The 18,893-nt window shown below is 49.1% G+C and overlaps 1 protein-coding gene across 1 annotated transcript in view; it reads right to left on the bottom strand.

Annotated features, from left to right (window-relative positions):
* The window catches only part of kif26ba (kinesin family member 26Ba), an 891,296-nt gene that overhangs the window by 478,220 nt on the left and 394,183 nt on the right, over positions 1 to 18,893 (bottom strand). Inside the window, exon 10 of the mRNA XM_085979789.1 lies at positions 18,684 to 18,843. Within this exon, the coding sequence (XP_085835915.1) occupies positions 18,684 to 18,843 (160 nt within the window). The remainder of the gene's footprint in view (positions 1 to 18,683; positions 18,844 to 18,893) is intronic.

Genomic DNA, 18,893 nt, shown 5'->3' with positions numbered 1-18,893 from the left:
ATGAGATACTTTATTGATGGAACCCACCACAGTCACCACCTCAACAGCTTATTATCTCGTCCTGCCTGTCCAACGAGAACATCATCGCAACTTGATAGGGTTGCTGAGCCGTCTCCGGGAATTGAAGATTCATCGCCAGGACACTGCCGCCATCAGCTCCGGGAGAAAAATCATAGGGGCGGTTTAATAGGAGGTTATGTTTTTTTCCTCATCTTCTTCCAACACTTTTGTTTATTGGTTATAAAAATACTGGAGCTGGGGATAAAGGCTGTTTGACTGACAGTCGAGAATCATCCAATGAAGGGACTGTTCGCTTTCCAATTAGGAAGGGAGGGTGCCGCGAGGACGGGCGTCTCGGGCACTCAGTGATGGAGGAGTGCGGGGGTGGGGTGGTTGGAGGCAGGAGGTCATGTGCTGAAACCTCCAGGGTAATGTCCGACCAATGTTGACAACCCTAGTGCCTCTGAGTCAAAAGGTTGTGGGTTCAAGACCCACTCGAGACCTGAACACAAAAATCTAGGCTGACACTCCCAGTGCAGTGCTGAGAGAGTGCTGCACTGTCGGAGGGGCCGCCTTTCAGATGAGACGTTAAACCGAGGCCCCCTCTGCCCTTTCAGGTGGATGTAAAAGATCCCATGGCACTACTTCGAAGAAGAGCAGGGGAGTTCGCTCCTGGCCATTATTCATCCCTCAACCAACATCTAAAAACAGATGATCTAGGATCATAGAATCATAGAAAGTTACAGCACGGAAGGAGGCCATTTTGGCCCATCGTGTCTGCGCCGGCCAACAAAGAGCTATCCAGCCTAATCCCACTTCCCAGCTCTTGGTCCGTAGCCCTGCAGGTTACAGCATCCCAAGTGAACATCCAAGTACTTTTTAAATGTGGTTAGGGTTCCTGCCTCTACCACCCTTTCAGGCAGTGAGTTCCAGACCCCCACAACCCTCTGGGTGAAGAAATTTCCCCTCAAATTCCCTCTAAACCTTCCCCCAATTACTTTAAATCTGTGCTCCCTGGTTTTTGACCCCTCTGCAAAGGGAAATAGGTCCTTTCTATCCACTTTATCTATGCCCCTCATAATTTTATACACCTCAATAAGGTCTCCCCTCAGCCTCCTCTGTTCCAAGGAAAACAGACCCAGCCTATCCAGTCTTTCCTCATAGCTAAGATTCTCTATTCCCGGCAACATCCTTGTAAATCTCCTCTGTACCCTCTCTAATGCAATCACATCTTTCCTGTAATGTGGTGACCAGAACTGCACGCAGTACTCTAGCTGAGGCCTAACTAGTGTTTTATACAGTTGAAGCATAACCCCCCTGCTCTTGTATTCTATGCCACGGCTAATAAAGGCAAACATTCTGTATGCCTTCTTAACCACCTTATCTACTTGGCCTGCTACCTTCAGGGATCTGTGGACATGCACTCCAAGGTCCCTTTGTTCCTCTACACTACTCAGTGTCCTACCATTTAATGTGTATTCCCTTTCCTTGTTAGCCCTCCCCAAATGAATTACCTCACACTTCTCCGGATTGAATTCCATTTGCCACTGTTCTGCCCACCTGCCCAATTTATTGATATCTTCCTGCAGTCTACAGCTTCCTTCTTCAGTATCAACCACACAGCCGATTTTAGTATCATCTGCAAACTTCTTAATCAAGTCTAGGATCATTGATATATACCACAAAAAGCAAGGGGCCTAGTACTGAGCCCTGCGGAACCCCACTGGAAACAGCCTTCCAGTCATAAAAACAGCCATCAACCATTACCCTCTGCTTCCTGTCTCCGAGACAGTTTTGAATCCTACTTGACACTTTGCCCTGGATCCCATGGGCTTTTAACTTCGTGACCAGTCTGCCATGTGGAACCTTATCAAAAGCCTTGCTAAAGTCCATATACACTACATCAAACGCACTACCCTCATCTACCCTCGTTACCTCCTCAAAAAATTCAACCAAGTTTGTCAGACACGACCTTCCCTTAACAAATCCGTGCTGACTATCCTTGATTAATCCGTGTCTTTCTAAATGAAGATTTATCCTGTCCTTCAGAATTCTTTCCAATAATTTTCCCACCACTGAGGTTAGGCTGACTGGCCTGTAATTACTCGGTCTATCCTTTTCTCCCTTTTTAAACAAGGGTACCACATTCGCAGTCCTCCGGCACCACACCTGAAGCCAGACAGGATTGAAAAATGATGGTCGGGGCCTCTGCTATTTCCTCTTTTGCTTCACTTAACAGCCTGGGATACATTTCATCCGGGCCTGGGGATTTATCCACTTTTAAAGCTGCAAAACCCCTTAATACTTCCTCTCTCACTATGTTTATTTCATCTAATATTTCACAGTCCTCCCCCCCGATAGCAGTGCCTGCTTCGCCCCTCTCCTTTGTGAAAACAGATGCAAAGTATTCATTAAGAACTCTACCGACGTCTCCCTGATCTGGTCATTATCACATTGTTGTTTGTAGGAGCTTGCTGTGTGCAAATTGGCTGCCGCGTTTCCCACATTAAAACAGTGACTACACCTCAAAGATACTTAATTGACTGTAAAGCGTTTTGTGACGTCCTGAGGTCATGAAAGGCGCTATAGAAATGCAAGTCTTTCTTTCTTTTCTCTCCTGGTAAAAAAGGTTTCATTCAAATGTGTTCGGCAAACCTGTTGCCAAATGCTGCGATACCATTATGCAAACCACATCAAAATGTGTTACTGTCTCAGAAGGACGCCACTGCGTTGCTTGGGCCGTGACGAGACCCTCAGCTCTTCTGACGCCAGCCTTCTGTGTAGACTCCCCTCCCTCTCTCTTCCACCGTCAGTGGCAGAACCTTCAGTCACACTGCCCCGTCGGTCTGGAATTCCCCCCGAGGCCCCGCGTCCTTGTCCCATTAGCAAAAGCCTACCTCAAAACCGGCCTCGGCCCGCCCTCCTCCCAAACACCTGCTTGGTCGCCACTGCTCCCTTTCTACGGTGGCTGACATGGTTAAGTACAAGTAGACGCTGTGACAAAAGCAACGCGGCCTGGCGCTTCCACTAGATTACGCTGGTTTTTTTTCCCCCAAGCGCAATTCGCCTGTAATTGGCCAAACCAAATTCTGAGCACAAATTACGTCCAGCATAAATCGAGGTTCCGCGATCTTTTGCGCTGGTTTAAAAAATATTGCACAGGAAGCCGGCCCCGCCCCCAGATCGAATTAATCATCACGGCGAGTTTCCGTTAACTGCGCCCATTTGCGGGCCTTCGAGGAGGCTCCAAAATTAAGCTGTTTCTTTGGCCACCAGGACACTAATAGGCACTAATAATTAGAGAAGCTGGATTTGTTTTCATTAGAGCAAAGGAGGTTGAGGGGTGATTTGATAGAGGTGTACAAGATTATGACGGGTTTGGATAGGCTAGACAAGGAAAGGCTGTTCCCACTAGTTGACGGTACAAAGACTCGGGGACACAGATTTAAAGTTTTGGGCAAGAGATACAGGGGGGGATGTGAGGGAAAACTTTTTTACGGAGTGGTGAGGACCTGGAACTCGCTGCCGACAGAAGTGGTGGAAGTGGAGACACTCAGGGGGAGAAATTGGGTGAGTAGCGCCACTTGTTAGCGCCTAAAGAGGCAGGCAGTGGCTGTAGCGCCACTGGCTGCGCCTCCCGCGATATTGAGTTGGGGCGATAATGGTGGCGTTAGCCTTTTGCGCTGCGCCGCCACCGATGACGTCATCGGTGTGCACAGTGCCCCATTTGCGCCCCGTTCACGATATTTGGTTACCCGCACCCGGTTCACGGGACCTTACTGTGCCGACAGCGGCGCAAGTTAAGGTGGAGGTGCGGGGCGGCCGCCTTTTTCGACGGCCGCCTGCCAGCACCTCCGTCCCCGGCCTCCTGACTCCCCCCCCCCCCCCGCGGCATTGCCGGCTGTTTACCGAGAGCCCAACACTTCTCCTCGGTGCCGGGCTCTTTTGCCGGCATTCGCGATCGGGGATCGCGCTGCTGCAGGCCCCTCCCCCTTAACAATGGGAGGAAGGCCTGCAGTACCACAGCGTGCCGTGCCGCAGCGTGTGGCGCTGCAGCACGTTGCGCTGCGATATTCAGTTTCAGCGCCCTAAGAGGGACGCGGAGCGCCTCGAGTCTTGCCCCGTCTCCCTCTAGGGGCAATGAAACTGAATATCTGACGATCGCTGAAGACTCGAACGCTGCGCTAAATCCTGCGCTCAGGCGAACTTGGCGCCTCAACCCTATTTCTAGGCCTCAATGTTTTCAAGGGGAGGCTGGATAGGCACTTGAGGGAAATAAACTTGCAGGGCTACGGGGATAGGGCGGGGGAATGGGACTGGCTGAATTGCTCCACAGAGAGCCGGCACGGACTCGATGGGCCGAATGGCCTCCTTCTGTGCCGTTATGACTCTATGGGGGAAAAATTCGGTTGATTTGTGCCTCCCTAAGAGGGCACTAACGGGGCGCAAAGCAAGTAGCGCCTGGGCGCAGCGCCACTAATGCCTCCCGCAAAATTCAGCGGGAGGTTAGCGGTGGCGGTAACCATTAGCACCCCACGGCGCTGCGCCTCCGCTGATGAAGTCCTCACCATGCGCAGCGCCCCGGGCCACGATCTTTGGTAGCACCCCCCTCACTTACCGCCGGACGCTATGTCTGACAGGGTGAAGGGGGCCTACCTGCGGCCGGGGTGGCGCAAATTAAAGGTGCCGGGCGGCCATTTTTGTTGCTGGCCGCCTGCCAGCACCTGCCCCCTCTGCCGTCCCCGGCCTCCTGAGCACTCCCCAGGCCCCGCGGAGTGCTGGCTGCGCTCCGTGAGCCCGGCATTTCACTTGAGTGACCGGGCTCTTTTGCCGGCACTCTGATCCCTGGTGGCCCAGCTGGGCCCCGGGTCGCGCTGCACAAGGCCCCTCCCCTTTAATAAGGGGAGGAAGGCCTGCAGTACTGCGGCACGTAGCACCGCGATATTCACTCGCAGCGCTCCAAGAGGGAGGCGGGGCGCTTCCAGCGAATTTCGGGCTAACTTTTTCCCGCCCCTGCAAGGTTAGCGCCCCAAAGAGGGCGCGACCCAATTTATCCCCCTATGACTCTGTGACCTTTTAAAAGCTTTTGAATGTAATTGCTTTTTTAATTTACTAAGAAACTGACTGGTGTACACCGGTATAACGAGCCAATGGTTCTGTACAGTTTTTTTTTAAGTCATTTTCAGTTATTTTACATCGGGTTACTCACAGGTTGTGGACTAGACACTCTTGTAGGAAATGCTTATTTTTTTGTGATAAACCCGTTTTCAGCTGCATTAATCAAACGGCACCAGGTTACCGCTCTTAAATACATCAAGGAGCATCTATTAAAGCGAAAGATTTTTTTAAAAATTACAATCTAAAACACTGCTGTGTTCACGGCAGATTTTAAGTTTGGCGATATGCAAATGAGTTTGAGTGGAAACCTGGGGGGGGAGAAAACCACTGCTGAAAACTAGCGTAATTCTGGGGCGGAATTTGCGCCCGGATCGGCCACTGCGCCCCAGAGCGGAAGCTGCAGGCCCACGTTCTGCTGTTCGCCCTCAGCAGCCATTAAGCCATCACACCTCTAACTTGTTCTAAAACCAGATTCCGTTTGCCGTCACGCTAATTCTAAGGCTCGGGGCAGCCTTGCTGGTCCATCGATTGTCATTAGCCTAGTCTTTGTAAGTCAATTAGAAGGAATTTGGCCGAAGCCCCTCAGATTAGCAGGGAGTCTGCGAACGCTGGAAAATGTTGGCGTTGGTCCTGTATACAGCCAGGCGGTTTGTGGAAAGGTGCGTTTAGTTTCATGCCTGACGTACATAAGAGGGGGCGTTTAAAAGGCAGGGGCTTGGCAGATTGTACAGGAAACTCTTTTATCCGGCACCGATGGGACCGGCGTGGTGCCGGTTGATCAAAAAGTCCGGATTACAGAGAGGTATACTTACCAAGGTACGAGAGCCCCGTACACGGCCACAGGTGCAGGAGCCCCGGTTACACGGCACTTGTGCAGGAGTCCCGGTTACACGGCCACAGATCCAGGAGTCCCTGTTGCACGGCCACAGGTGCAGGAGTCCCTGTTGCACGGCCACAGGTGCAGGAGTCCCTGTTGCACAGCCACAGGTGCAGGAGTCCCAGTTACACGGCCACAGATCCAGGAACCCCGGTTACACAGCCACAGATCCAGGAACCCCGGTTACATGGCCACTAATATGAAGTAAAACTTACCTGAACGTACTCCTGAATTTTGCCGGTTAAAAGAGAGTTTCCTGTAATATTAAATAATAATAGTGTTTGTACAATTCCAGCAGAAGGCTACTGACTGCCATGAATATTCTCTGCCCTGCGTGTTTACAAATGCTAGCCATTTGTAGAAGGTTCTAGCTGGTGGAGGCTTGTCTAGATTATTAAAACATCTGCGGGGGCGGGGGCGGGGGAGGGGGGCATCTTTTTTTTGAAGTTTAAAGCTGTATTCGTTTTCAGTTAGACCCAGAATAGATGCAGGTGGAAATTCAATCCTTTTAATAAAAGACTGAATGAAGGCAATTTTAGGGTTCCCGTCTTACCCAACCAGAGACAGAGGGCCGTAGGGAAGCCAGGTGAGGGAGAAAAGCTGCCAACCCTAGGTACCGATCGGAGTCTTAAGAGACATAACGGCACAGAAGGAGTCCATTTGGCCCATCGAGTCCGTGCCGGCTCTCTGCACAGCAATCCAGTCAGTCCCATTCCCCTGCTCTATCCCCGTAGCCCTGCAAGTTTATTTCCCTCACGTGCCTATCCAGTCTCCCCTTGAAAACATTGAGTGTGTCCGCTTCCATCGCTTCCGTCGGCAGCGAATTCCAGGTCATCACCACTCGCTGCGTAAAAAAGTTATTCCTCACATCCCCCTTGTATCTCTTGCCCAAAACCTTAAATCTGTGTCCCCTAGTCCTTGTACCACCAACTAATGGGAACAGCCTTTCCCCGTCTAGCCTGTCCAAATCCGTCATAATCTTGTACACCTCTATCAAATCACCCCTCAACCTCCTTTGCTCTAATGAAAACAAATCCAGCTTCTCCAACCTGTCCTTGTAGCTAAGATCCCCCATCCCCGGAACCATTCTGGTAAATCTCCTCTGCACCCTCTCAAGGGCCTTCACATCCTTCCTAAAGTGTGGTGACCAGAACTGGATGCAATACTCTAGTTGTGGCCTAATCAGCACTTTATAAAGGGCGCAATCTTGCCAGCCCTGGGGAGGCGGGTTTGGAGGCGGGACTGCCGGGAAAATGGCAGAATCTGGGGGCAGCTACCTATCCCACCCCCAACCCGCCTCCATGCCACCTTCCCAGGAGGCGGATAGCCGACCCGCGCCAGGTCCTGTCCCCTGGAAGCGAAAAGGGGATTGCAGCCACTTATCTGCCTGTTAACAGGTAGTTAACAGGCAGATAAGAGGATTTTCCCCATTTTTCCAGCAGAGGCGCGGGCTTCCCGACGTCGGGCAACCCCGCCAGGGTCACCGAGGTGAGCAGTGGGTCTGCGGGGTATAAAAGTGCGCTGTGGAGGCGAGTGATGGGTGCAAGTGTGGAGAGGTAAGTATGTGCGGTGAGCGAAAAGTGATAGAAAATGTTTACTTACCTTTGTTTCTTCCTGCAGGCTTCAGCAGTTGGGGATGCGGAGAGTCTCGCATCTCACCGGCAGAGATGACAGACGGCTGCTGCATTCCCCGATGCAACATCCATCTAATTTCTGCTCACAAAAGAGGTTTGATGAGTCTTGAATACAAGAACTCATCAAACAACAGAGAATGTCAGTGTTTGACAGCTTCACAGAGCTGTCAAATGATGACAATTCATCTTGACAGATGAAACGTCATACGCTGACGTTCTCCGTAACTGGCTTCCCCTTAATTGGCCTGCTAAGCCCGCTGGGCGGGCTTAACAAGGTCAATCAAGGGAAAATAGCGTGGGTTGGCTGTGGTGTATGTAACCGTTCCACCTTTAAGAGAACTATTTTAAGAGATGCACTACTTTATCTTGGCTGCAGTATACTGTAATAGCGGTGGTGACCACACCGGTATATAAGTGCTGTGTAATGATTTATTGGGCAGTTCAGCCTGACCTCCGACTAGTAAAGACCTGTTGAATTTACTCTTGTGGTCTGTGTGCAGTGATTCTTATTAACAATAACTAGAACACACAGACTTAACAGTGGCGACGATGACGATCTTACCCTGCGGCAGAGATATATCCAAGGCAGTTTAACGGGCGTCGAGAAGAGGCATCCGCCCTCATCATCCTGCTGAGAAAAGACTCGGGTCTGAAGAGCAAGGAAGAATCCTGACACGAAGCCTTCCATCAGCAACAGGCAGTGATCATCCCTTCTATCACGGTGGTGGGTAAGCCGATCAGCGACGAGCAGCAAGTCGGCCACGTTGGCTGTGAAGTAGGGGAGGGAAAAACGGAGGATATAAGGGCGGAGAACTCGACCACGGCCGGGGAAAAGAACCGGACAGAAGTCAGGGCCAGAGGCGCTGAGACTGGGGCAGCGTAAGGCACGGGAGCCGCGGTGAATGCAAACGCAGCCGGTGTAAAAGACCGGGCTGCAAGCGGGCTGGGAGACGCAACAGCGTCGAGAGAGAGCTCGACAGCGACCGGGGAAAAAGGCCGGGCAGCTACCGAGGCCGCGAGGCGTGGGATAAAATTTTTTAAAAACCGCGGAGAACTCAGCCGCAGCCGGGGGAAAGGACCGGACTGCAAGAGGGGCTGGGAGGCACGATTTGAGAACCGCTGGGGAGGGCGAACGCAGCAATACGGCAATCGCCATTACAGCCAGCGGGGGAGAAAGGCAAACGCGGGAAGCCGCCATTTTCATAGGCGGGGGAAGAAGACAAGCGCGGGAAACCGCCATTTTGAAAAAAAAATAAAAGAAAACATTTCTTTTTGTTTCTCAAGAAGATTGCGAGGATGCCTAAGCGTGGTAACATCAACGATTTCAATCCCAATGTTCAAGATTGGGCCACGTATGTAGAACGCATAGAGATTTATTGTAAGGCAAATAAAATATCAGATGAAGATAAAGCACTAACCTTACTAAACTCAATGGGTGCGAAGACATACGGACTATTGAAGCATCTTCTATCACCAGCTAAACCGGCGGATCAGGCTTTCGCTAATATTGTTGCTGTCCTGAGAAATCATTTGAACCCCACACCGCTGATGTTAGCGGAACGATTTAAATTTTATGCGAGAACGCAACTGAAAGAGGAAAGCAACGCGGAGTATTTAATTGAACTGCGTAAGCTAGCGAAATACTGTCAGTTTGGGGAAAGACTGACAGAGGCACTGAGAGACAAATTCGTGTGTGGATTGTCGAAAGAAGGAACACAAAAGCGGCTGCTTGAAGAGAATGATCTTACACTTGATAAGGCTGTCACTATTGCAGCATCGCACGAAGCCGCAGCGAGAGGCACTGCGGAAATGCAGCTGAAGGCAGCGGTACTCAGCGTAGATCAAATGGCTTTGGGTACAGCGAAATGTTATCGTTGTGGAAAGACAACACACGATCAGAACCAATGCTGGTTTAAAAATCAGGAATGTAGAAAATGTGGCAAGCTTGGTCACATAGCTAAAGTATGCCGGTCAGGAAAGAAGACCAGCAACAAAAAGTCACCGCAGGAAAAGTGCAGAAAGGTACATAAGGTGGCTGAGAAGAGTTCGGATGAACAGAATTCGGATTCAGACTCCAACAGCAAGGAACTGGGTAGTCTGAGAATTCACAATGTGAGTAAGGAAGCTGACCTACAAACTATCTGGGTCACACTTCAGATAGCAGGAGTCCAAGTGAAGATGGAATTGGACACCGGATCGGCGTTGACGGTCATGAATAAGCAAGATTATAAAAGGTTATTCACACATATTCCCCTACGGGATACGGAGATAGTATTGCAGACATACACGGGGCAAAGAGTATACCCCATCGGAAAGATAAAAGTCAAGGTGGTACACAAGGGCAAAGAACACCAAGGAATGGACTTATATGTACTACCTGAGGGAGGTCCACCACTTCTGGGACGGGAGTGGATCAGGAAAATAAATATGGACTGGCACTCCCTAAAAGCAATAACGGTAGATTCCGGAAAAAAAGATGTCAAACCTGAACGATTGTCCAGAATATTGGATGAGGCTAAAGAGGTGTTCCAACAGGGACTGGGAACACTGAGAGGAATTACGGCAAAAATCAAGATTGCAGAACATGCAAACCCAAAATTTTTCAAAGCCAGACCGGTACCTTATGCAATACGACCTGCTGTGGAAGCTGAGCTGGAAGGGCTAGAACGTTCAGGAGTACTGTCTAAGGTGGACTGGAGTGAGTGGGCCATGCCCATTGTTCCCGTCATGAAGCGTTCATCGAGTAACAAGCCAGGGGAACCGGGGAAGGTCCGCATCTGTGGAGACTTCAAGATCACGGTTAATCCGGTGCTTCACACGGTGCAATATCCGCTTCTGCGGATTGAGGATATCTTTGCTTCATTGTCTGGCGGGAAACACTTCACCAAGATAGACCTGGCGCAAGCGTACTTACAGATGGAAGTTGAGGAAGAGTCGCGCCAGTATCTCACAATCAACACGCACAGAGGCTTGTATCGATATAATAGACTGGTTTTTGGAGTGGCTTCGGCTCCAGCAATTTGGCAGAGGGCCATGGAGCAGGTATTACAGGGAATTCCAAGCACTCAATGTTACTTGGACGATATCCTGATTACAGGAGATGACGATGAGGAACGCCTTGCAAATTTGAAACTGGTGCTCACCAGATTGAAGGAATATGGACTTCGAGTTAATCGCCAGAAGTGTGAGTTCTTTCAGAAACGGATCTCGTACTGTGGTCATGTCATTGACCAGGAGGGGCTGCACAAGTCACCTGACAAGATCGAAGCTGTTGTGAAGGCTCCCGCTCCGGAAAATGTATCCCAGTTGAGGTCGTTCCTAGGGTTGATTAACTATTACCATAAGTTTCTACCAAATCTATCCACGGTGCTGCACCCGCTGAACGCTCTTTTGCAGAAAGAAGTACCATGGAAGTGGAGCGAGGACTGTAAGAAGGCCTTTCGCAAAAGCAAGGCATTGATCACCTCAGAGGCAGTGTTGGCTCACTTCAACCCAACGCTACCTATTCGTTTAGCTTGTGATGCTTCTCCTTATGGTATTGGAGCAGTACTCTCACACAAGTTGCCAAATGGCTTGGAAAGGCCAGTCGCATTTGCATCCAGATCATTGACCTCCGCTGAGCGCAACTATGCTCAGATAGATAGGGAGGCTCTCAGCCTTGTGTGGGGAGTAAAGAAGTTTAATCATTACCTGCAGGGCCAGAAGTTTACACTGCTGACAGACCACCAGCTGTTGGTATCCATTTTTAACCCTAAGAAGGGTGTTTCGGTGATGACAGCACAGAGGCTCCAGAGATGGTCCCTTTTCCTAGGGGCACATCAATATCAGATAGAATTCAAAGGTACAAAGCAGCATGGTAATGCTGATGGGCTGTCGCGCCTGCCACTACCTACTGAGGAGGAGGCACCGACGGTTGACCCGGTGGAGTTATTTCACTCGACCATCATCGAATGTTTACCTGTCACCAATGCAAATATTGAAAGGGAGACTAGGAATGACCCGACACTGTCCCGGGTCTACGAATTGACAGTAAAGGGATGGCCAGCCCATGGTGATCCACTGTTACCGGCATTCTCAGCAAGACGAGAACAGCTGTCCATCTGTCAGGGAACATTGATGTATGGAACAAGGGTGATTATCCCTCCTAAGTTAAGAGAGAGAGTTCTAAAAGAACTACATGAAGGTCATCTGGGGGGAGTCAAGATGAAAAGCCTTGCTAGGGCTTATGTGTGGTGGCCGGGTATCGACCAACAGATAGAGGATCTGACGAAAAGCTGCTCAGGGTGTCAAAAAGTCCAAAATGCACCTCCAATTGCACCGCTGCATCCATGGGAATGGCCTTCAACCCCATGGCAACATGTACATATTGACTTTGCTGGTCCATTCATGGATTCCATGTTTTTAATTGCGGTGGACGCACATTCTAAATGGCCAGAAGTGATTAAAATGACTATCACTACCTCGGAGAAGACGATCGCGGTGCTAAGAACGATATTTGCAAGAAATGGATTGCCAGAGCAAATATGTTCAGACAACGGACCACAGTTCGTGTCAGAGGAATTCCAGAAATTCCTGAAGAAGAATGGGGTGAAACATTATACCTCTGCCCCATATCATCCAGCTACGAATGGGCTGGCCGAGAGGTTTGTACAGACGTTCAAAAAGGCAATAAAGGCCATGAGCGAAGATCAGATTCCACTGCAACACAAGGTGGACAATTTCCTACTGGCATATCGAAACGCCACCCATGCAACAACAAACCAAAGTCCTGCCATGATGTTCTATAACAGGAGGTTGCGGTCCAGGTTGGACTTGTTAAAACCAAGTGTGCGGAGGGAAGTCGAAAACAAACAGTTCCAGCATATCAATAACAAGCCCACTCGGAGTTTTGAAATAGGTCAACCGGTGTTAGCCAGGGACTATAAAAACGAGAAATGGCAATCTGGAACAATTCGGGCCAGACAAGGACCCCTGATGTACACGGTAGATGTTGGTGAAAATGTAATGCGACGTCATGCTGACCAACTGGTGGGATCGAGAACAAGGGTCGAGCCCATGGTTACGACAGAGACAACCGTGGAGGAAGTTAGTGAACCTGAAGCATCTACCTCAGAAGTGAATATACCTGATGATGATGTCCTATCCATAGGGGATCAACTAGATGAGTCACCCCAGCAACGAGAACCAGAGACCCCTGAAAGGCGTTATCCGTCTTGGATCAGGAGGCCTCCTCAGAGACTGAATCTGTGAACTGTTTTTACATGAAGTTGTGTATATATGTTATTATGTTATGTTTAATGGGGAATATATACTGTTAAGCTAAAAAGGGAGGATTGTGGTGTATGTAACCGTTCCACCTTTAAGAGAACTATTTTAAGAGATGCACTACTTTATCTTGGCTGCAGTATACTGTAATACCGGTGGTGACCACACCGGTATATAAGTGCTGTGTGATGATTTATTGGGCAGTTCAGCCTGACCTCCGACTAGTAAAGACCTGTTGAATTTACTCTTGTGGTCTGTGTGCAGTGATTCTTATTAACAATAACTAGAACACACAGACTTAACATTGGCCACAAGTCGATGGAGGTGGGACTAAAACCTGACAAGCAGCAGTCCCGCTGCCAACGTGCCCCCATTGACAACATCGCCCCCAAAGGATCAGCATAACTTCTCTACTTTTGTACTCAATACCTCTGTGGATAAGTGGTGAAGACAGTGACAAGTACTCTTGAACTTAAATGGACACTGGGGTATATAAATCAAATATGGGCCCCATGTGAATGAAGACTATGGAGATTGGAGTGGACAAACCAACCCTGTACAAAAGAGGTATGATGAGTCTTGAATACAAGAACTCATCAAACAAGAGAGAATGTCAGTGTTTGACAGCCTCACAGAGCTGGCAAACGATGAGCGTCGAGCATGGAGACTGGAACACATTCACCAATCCTGCGCACAAGAGAGGGTAAACCTTGGACCTGAGGGGTTACTATTCAGCGCAGGAGTTTCTGTGAGTATGAACTGTGAGAATAGGTGGATTTGAGGACACTGGTGCGAGAGGCCTTAACGTGTCAGATTAGGTTTGACTAACCTGGAGCCGTTTCAAACACGCTGAATGCAATCTTCGGACTTGGCCCACTTTGTTAGTCCGAAGAATGATCACCAAGCTTGAATCTTCAGATTTCTTCTTTAGTTCCACCAACGGCAGTTTTGGGCTGAATGAATTCCTTTGAAGCCAGAGCTAAACTTTGACAAACCTCGCTCAATCAAACAGGGGCTAGATTTCCCGCCTATTCATGGTCCAAATTTCTAAACCCGACTGTTGTGTAAATGGGAACCAGCTTCAAGAGGCCACCGATTGTTCCAGGTAAACGGGCGTTCTGGGCGGCTGCCTAAAACAGGCTATTCCGGGGCCTGACGCCTGTGGAAAGTTAGTTGCCGATGAGTGGACCAGGTGTTGAGCTGGCTCAGCGGCAGCCAGCAAAAGGTAAGTGTTCAGGTAAATGTAAACCTTTCAGTTGAGCCAGAAGGAGCAGGAGGGCCCTAAGCCCCCACCCCCCCACCCGACTTCACGGTCTTTGTGATCGGCCTCCCCCGTTGTCTGCTCCAACCACTTCCCCCCCCCCACCTAGGGACGTATCTTCGACACACGGCACTTGCAAATGCAGCTCGCGCATAAAGGGCTCGATTTTATCAATGGGAACGTGATGGAGGCGGGTCTCCCACTTTTTGGGTTATAGTCCCGCCTCCATCAACTTGTGGCCAACCCACGCTACTTTCCCTTGATTGACCAGCGGGCTCAGCAGGCTAATTAAGGGACACCTGGTTACTGGTGATGTCAGCGATTGACATTTCATCTGTCAAGAGCTTTTGACAGATGAAAAATCAGCGTTTGACAGCTCTGTGAAGCTGTCAAACACTGACAATCTGTCTTCTAACTCAAGTCCTTCTACTCAGACTCAGTGAGAGAGCTCTCCAGACCAGAAAGCAGAGGCTGCAGCTTTTGACAGTTCAGCGGCCATTCTGCTTTCTGTGCCGGTGAGCTGGGGGACTCCCGAGAACTGAAGGGAGGAAGCCTGCAGGAGAAAGTAAAGGTAAGTAAAACTTATTAAAACACACTGAACAAATATTTTGTATCAGTCTTTACAGTAGAGGACACTAAAAATATCCCAACACTGGACAAACAGGGGGCTATAGTGGGGGAGGAGCTAAACACGATTAAAATCACTAAAGAGATGGTACTCGGTAAGATAATGGGACTTAAGGCGGATAAATCCCCTGGACCTGATGGCTTACATCCTAGGGTCTTGAGAGAAGTAGCGGTAGGGATTGTGGGTGCATTGGTAGTAATTTTCCAAAACTCCCTGGATTCAGGAAAGCTCCCAGCAGATTGGAAAACTGCTAATGTAACGCCCTTATTTAAAAAGGGAGGTAGACAAAAGGCTGGAAACTATAGACCAGTTAGCCTAACATCTGTGGTTGGTAAAATGTTGGAGTCCATTATTAAGGAAGCAGTAACAGGACATTTCGATAAGCATAATTTAATCGGACAGTCAGCATGGTTTTATGAAGGGGAAGTCATGTTTGACAAATTTGCTCGAATTCTTTGAGGACGTAACAAACAGGGTGGATAAAGGGGAACCAATGGATGTGGTGTTTTTGGACTTCCAAAAGGCATTTGACAAGGTGCCACACAAAAGATTACTGCACAAGATAAAAAATCACGGGATTGGGGGTAATATACTGGCATGGGTGGAAGATTGGCTATCTAACAGAAAACAGAGAGTTGGGATAAATGGTTCATTCTCGGGTTGGCAATCAGTAACTAGTGGTGTTCCGCAGGGGTCAGTGCTGGGACCCCAACTCTTTACAATCTATATTAACGATTTGGAGGAGGGGACCAAGTGCAACGTATCCAAGTTTGCCGACGATACAAAGGTGGGAGGGAAAGCAGTGAGTGAGGAGGACATAAAAAACCTGCAAAAGGACATAGACAGGCTAAGTGAGTGGGCAGAAATTTGATAGATTGAATATACTGTTGGAAAGTGTGAGGTTATGCGCTTTGGCAGAAAAAATCAAAGAGCAAGTTATTATCTAAATGGAAAGAAACTGCAAAGTGCTACAGTACAAAGGAATCTGGGGGTCCTGGTGCATGAAACACAGAAGGTTAGTATGCAGGTACAGCAGGTGATCAGGAAGGCCAATGGAATCTTGGCTTTTATTGCAAGGGGGATGGAGTATAAAAGCAGGGAAGTCTTGCTGCAGTTATACAGGGTACTGGTGAGGCCACACCTGGAATACTGCGTAAAGTTTTGGTTTCCATATTTAAGAAAAGATATACTTGCTCTCGAGGCAGTTCAGAGAAGGTTCACTCGGTTGATTCCAGCGATGAGGGGGTTGACTTATGAGGAAAGGTTGAGTAGGTTGGGCCTCTACTCATTGGAATTCAGAAGAATGAGAGGCGATCTTATCGAAACATATAAGATTGTGAGGGGGCTTGATCAGGTGGATGCGGGGAGGATGTTTCCACTGATGGGTGAGACTAGAACTAGGGGGCATAATCTTAGAATAAGGAGCTGCCATTTCAAAACTGAGATGAGGAGAAACTTCTTCACTCAGAGGGTAGTAAATCTATGGAATTTGCTACCTCAGAGAGCTGTGGAAGCTGCGACATTAAATAAATTTAAAATGGAGATAGACAGTTTCCTAGCTGATAAGGGAATTAAGGGTTATGGGGAGCGGGCAGGGAAGTGGACGTGAGTCTAGGTTCAGATCAGCCATGATCCTATTGAATGGCGGAGCAGGCCCGAGGGGCCGTATGGCCTACTCCTACTCCTACTTCTTATGTTCTTATGTTCTTACACTTACCTCACATACTTACCTCTGCACACATGCACCCATCACTCACCTGCACAACGGACATCTCGATCCTTCCAACCCCTTCAGACCGACGGTCCGCCTCGCTAACTTGGCGTGGTTCGGAGCCGTCGGGAAGCCCACACTTCAGGGCTAAAAATAGGGATTAGGCAAAAACTGCCTGTTAACTACCTGTTAACAGGCAGTTAATTGGCACTAATCCCCTTCCCGCCTCGGGGAGGCGGCTCCCAGCACAGGTCGGATACCCACCTCTTGGGACATTGGCACGGAGGCGGGTTGGGGGCGGGATAGGTTCCTGCCCCCCGATTTTGCAATTTTCCCACCACTCCCACCTCCAAATCCGCCTCCTCGGGGCTTGGAAATTCGAGCCCAAAGTGTTAATGAGGCCTGAGGCCCAATTTTGGACCTCTGGAGTCTGGGCCCGAATATGTGCCCAGACAAATTTCTACCCCGTGATCTGTGCTGAGTTACGTGATCGCGTCTCAGGGCAGTGATGGTGCTGGTGGGAAGGAGGCCACAATCGACCACCGTGTCCCCCGGGCCAGGGAGGGATAGAATTGGTCCACACTCCGGGATTTTACTACTGCCCAGTGACCTGTGGTGGGAAAGGTAGGCTGTGATGCGATGGGCTCTGTAGTTGAATAGCCCACCGACACTGACTTTCCTGACGTGCATCAGCCTTTGTGCAAGGCCCCAGGCTGACACAGGAACGTTTGGATCACCACCTCAGGGAAGGGATAAGGAAACAGAATTGGCGCGAAACTTAGAGTGAAGTCTTTGACATACTGTGCACGTTCGACATTGTTTGTGGATGAATAATGGGGTGCAGTTTCAAGGTTGCAATGACTCTAAACTCTCATCAAACACGGATTCCCGCCAAGTTTGGTGAAATATTCTCCTTATTTTTTTCCCATTTGTTGCAATGACAGAACATTTACTGGCACTCGGGTCACCGCATCGAGGGCTTTTGTTCTCGAAAGGAGCCCAAAGGATAATTGAGAGGAAGTCGTTTGTTAAGCTTGTTGACATGTCCCGTCTTCCAGATGCACTAATGGGACATGTGGACGGTGCGGGGTGTGCTTATTCTCAAATGCAGCCCATGTTGATGGGAGGAAGATGCTGCATTGTTTAACAATCGATCTTTACAGTTTGCAGGCTGCAGGAAACACTCCACTCAAATCCCACTCTCTGAGCACTAAAAGATAATGTTATTTTACTCGGACGTGTCTAGTGTATATCCACTTGGAGCTCCCTTGACACACATAAATATGGATAAACACACACACATATATATACACACACAGACACACATGCACAGACACATACCCGTGCAGATATATACGCACACGCAGACGCATGCACACACACAGACACACACACGCATACAGACACACAAGTAGACACACAGACACACGCAGACACGCACACATAGAGACACATACTGACACACATGCAAAGACACACACACTCATACTCACACACATAGACACACAGTTACACAGACACACACACTCATACTCAAACAGACATAGACACACAGTTACACAGACACACACTCATACTCACACAGACAAAGACACACACACTCATACTCACACAGACACAGACACACACACTCATACTCACACAGACACAGACACACACACTCATACTCACACAGACAAAGACACACACACTCATACTCACACAGACAAAGACACACACTCATACTCACACAGACACAGACACACACACTCATACTCACACAGACAAAGACACACACACTCATACTCACACAGACACAGACACACACACTCATACTCACACAGACACAGACACACACACTCATACTCACAAAGACACACACACTCATACTCACACAGACACAGACACACACACTCATACTCACACAGACACAGACACACACTCATACTCACACAGACAAAGACACACACACTCATACTCACACAGACACAGACACACACACTCATACTCACACAAAGACACACACACATACTCACACACAGACACACAGTTACACAGACACACACACTCATACTCACACAGACACAGACACACACACTCATACTCACACAGACAAAGACACACACACTCATACTCACACAGACAAAGACACACAGTTACACAGACACACACACTCACTGCGGTGATGAGAAAAGACCCACAATGCTTACTTGTAGGGAATGTGCTTGGTGCCATTGACGAGAGCCAGGATGACGTTTCCCAGTGCGGACAGTGAGAGGCAGAGCCCGGAGCCCCCCTCGCGACTTTTGCTCAGCACTTTTACACAGCTGCCCAAGTCAATGAGGTGTAAGCGGCTGCGGCCTCCTGACACTGCCGGCAGAAGAGGATAAAAGAGATCAGGATCAGTCAGTGATTCTATG

Source organism: Somniosus microcephalus, chromosome 3, assembly GCF_052327205.1.
Source record: "Somniosus microcephalus isolate GS21.2 chromosome 3, FLI_Smic_1.0, whole genome shotgun sequence".
NCBI lineage: Eukaryota > Metazoa > Chordata > Chondrichthyes > Squaliformes > Somniosidae > Somniosus > Somniosus microcephalus.
This window is presented reverse-complemented; position numbering and strand designations above follow the sequence as displayed.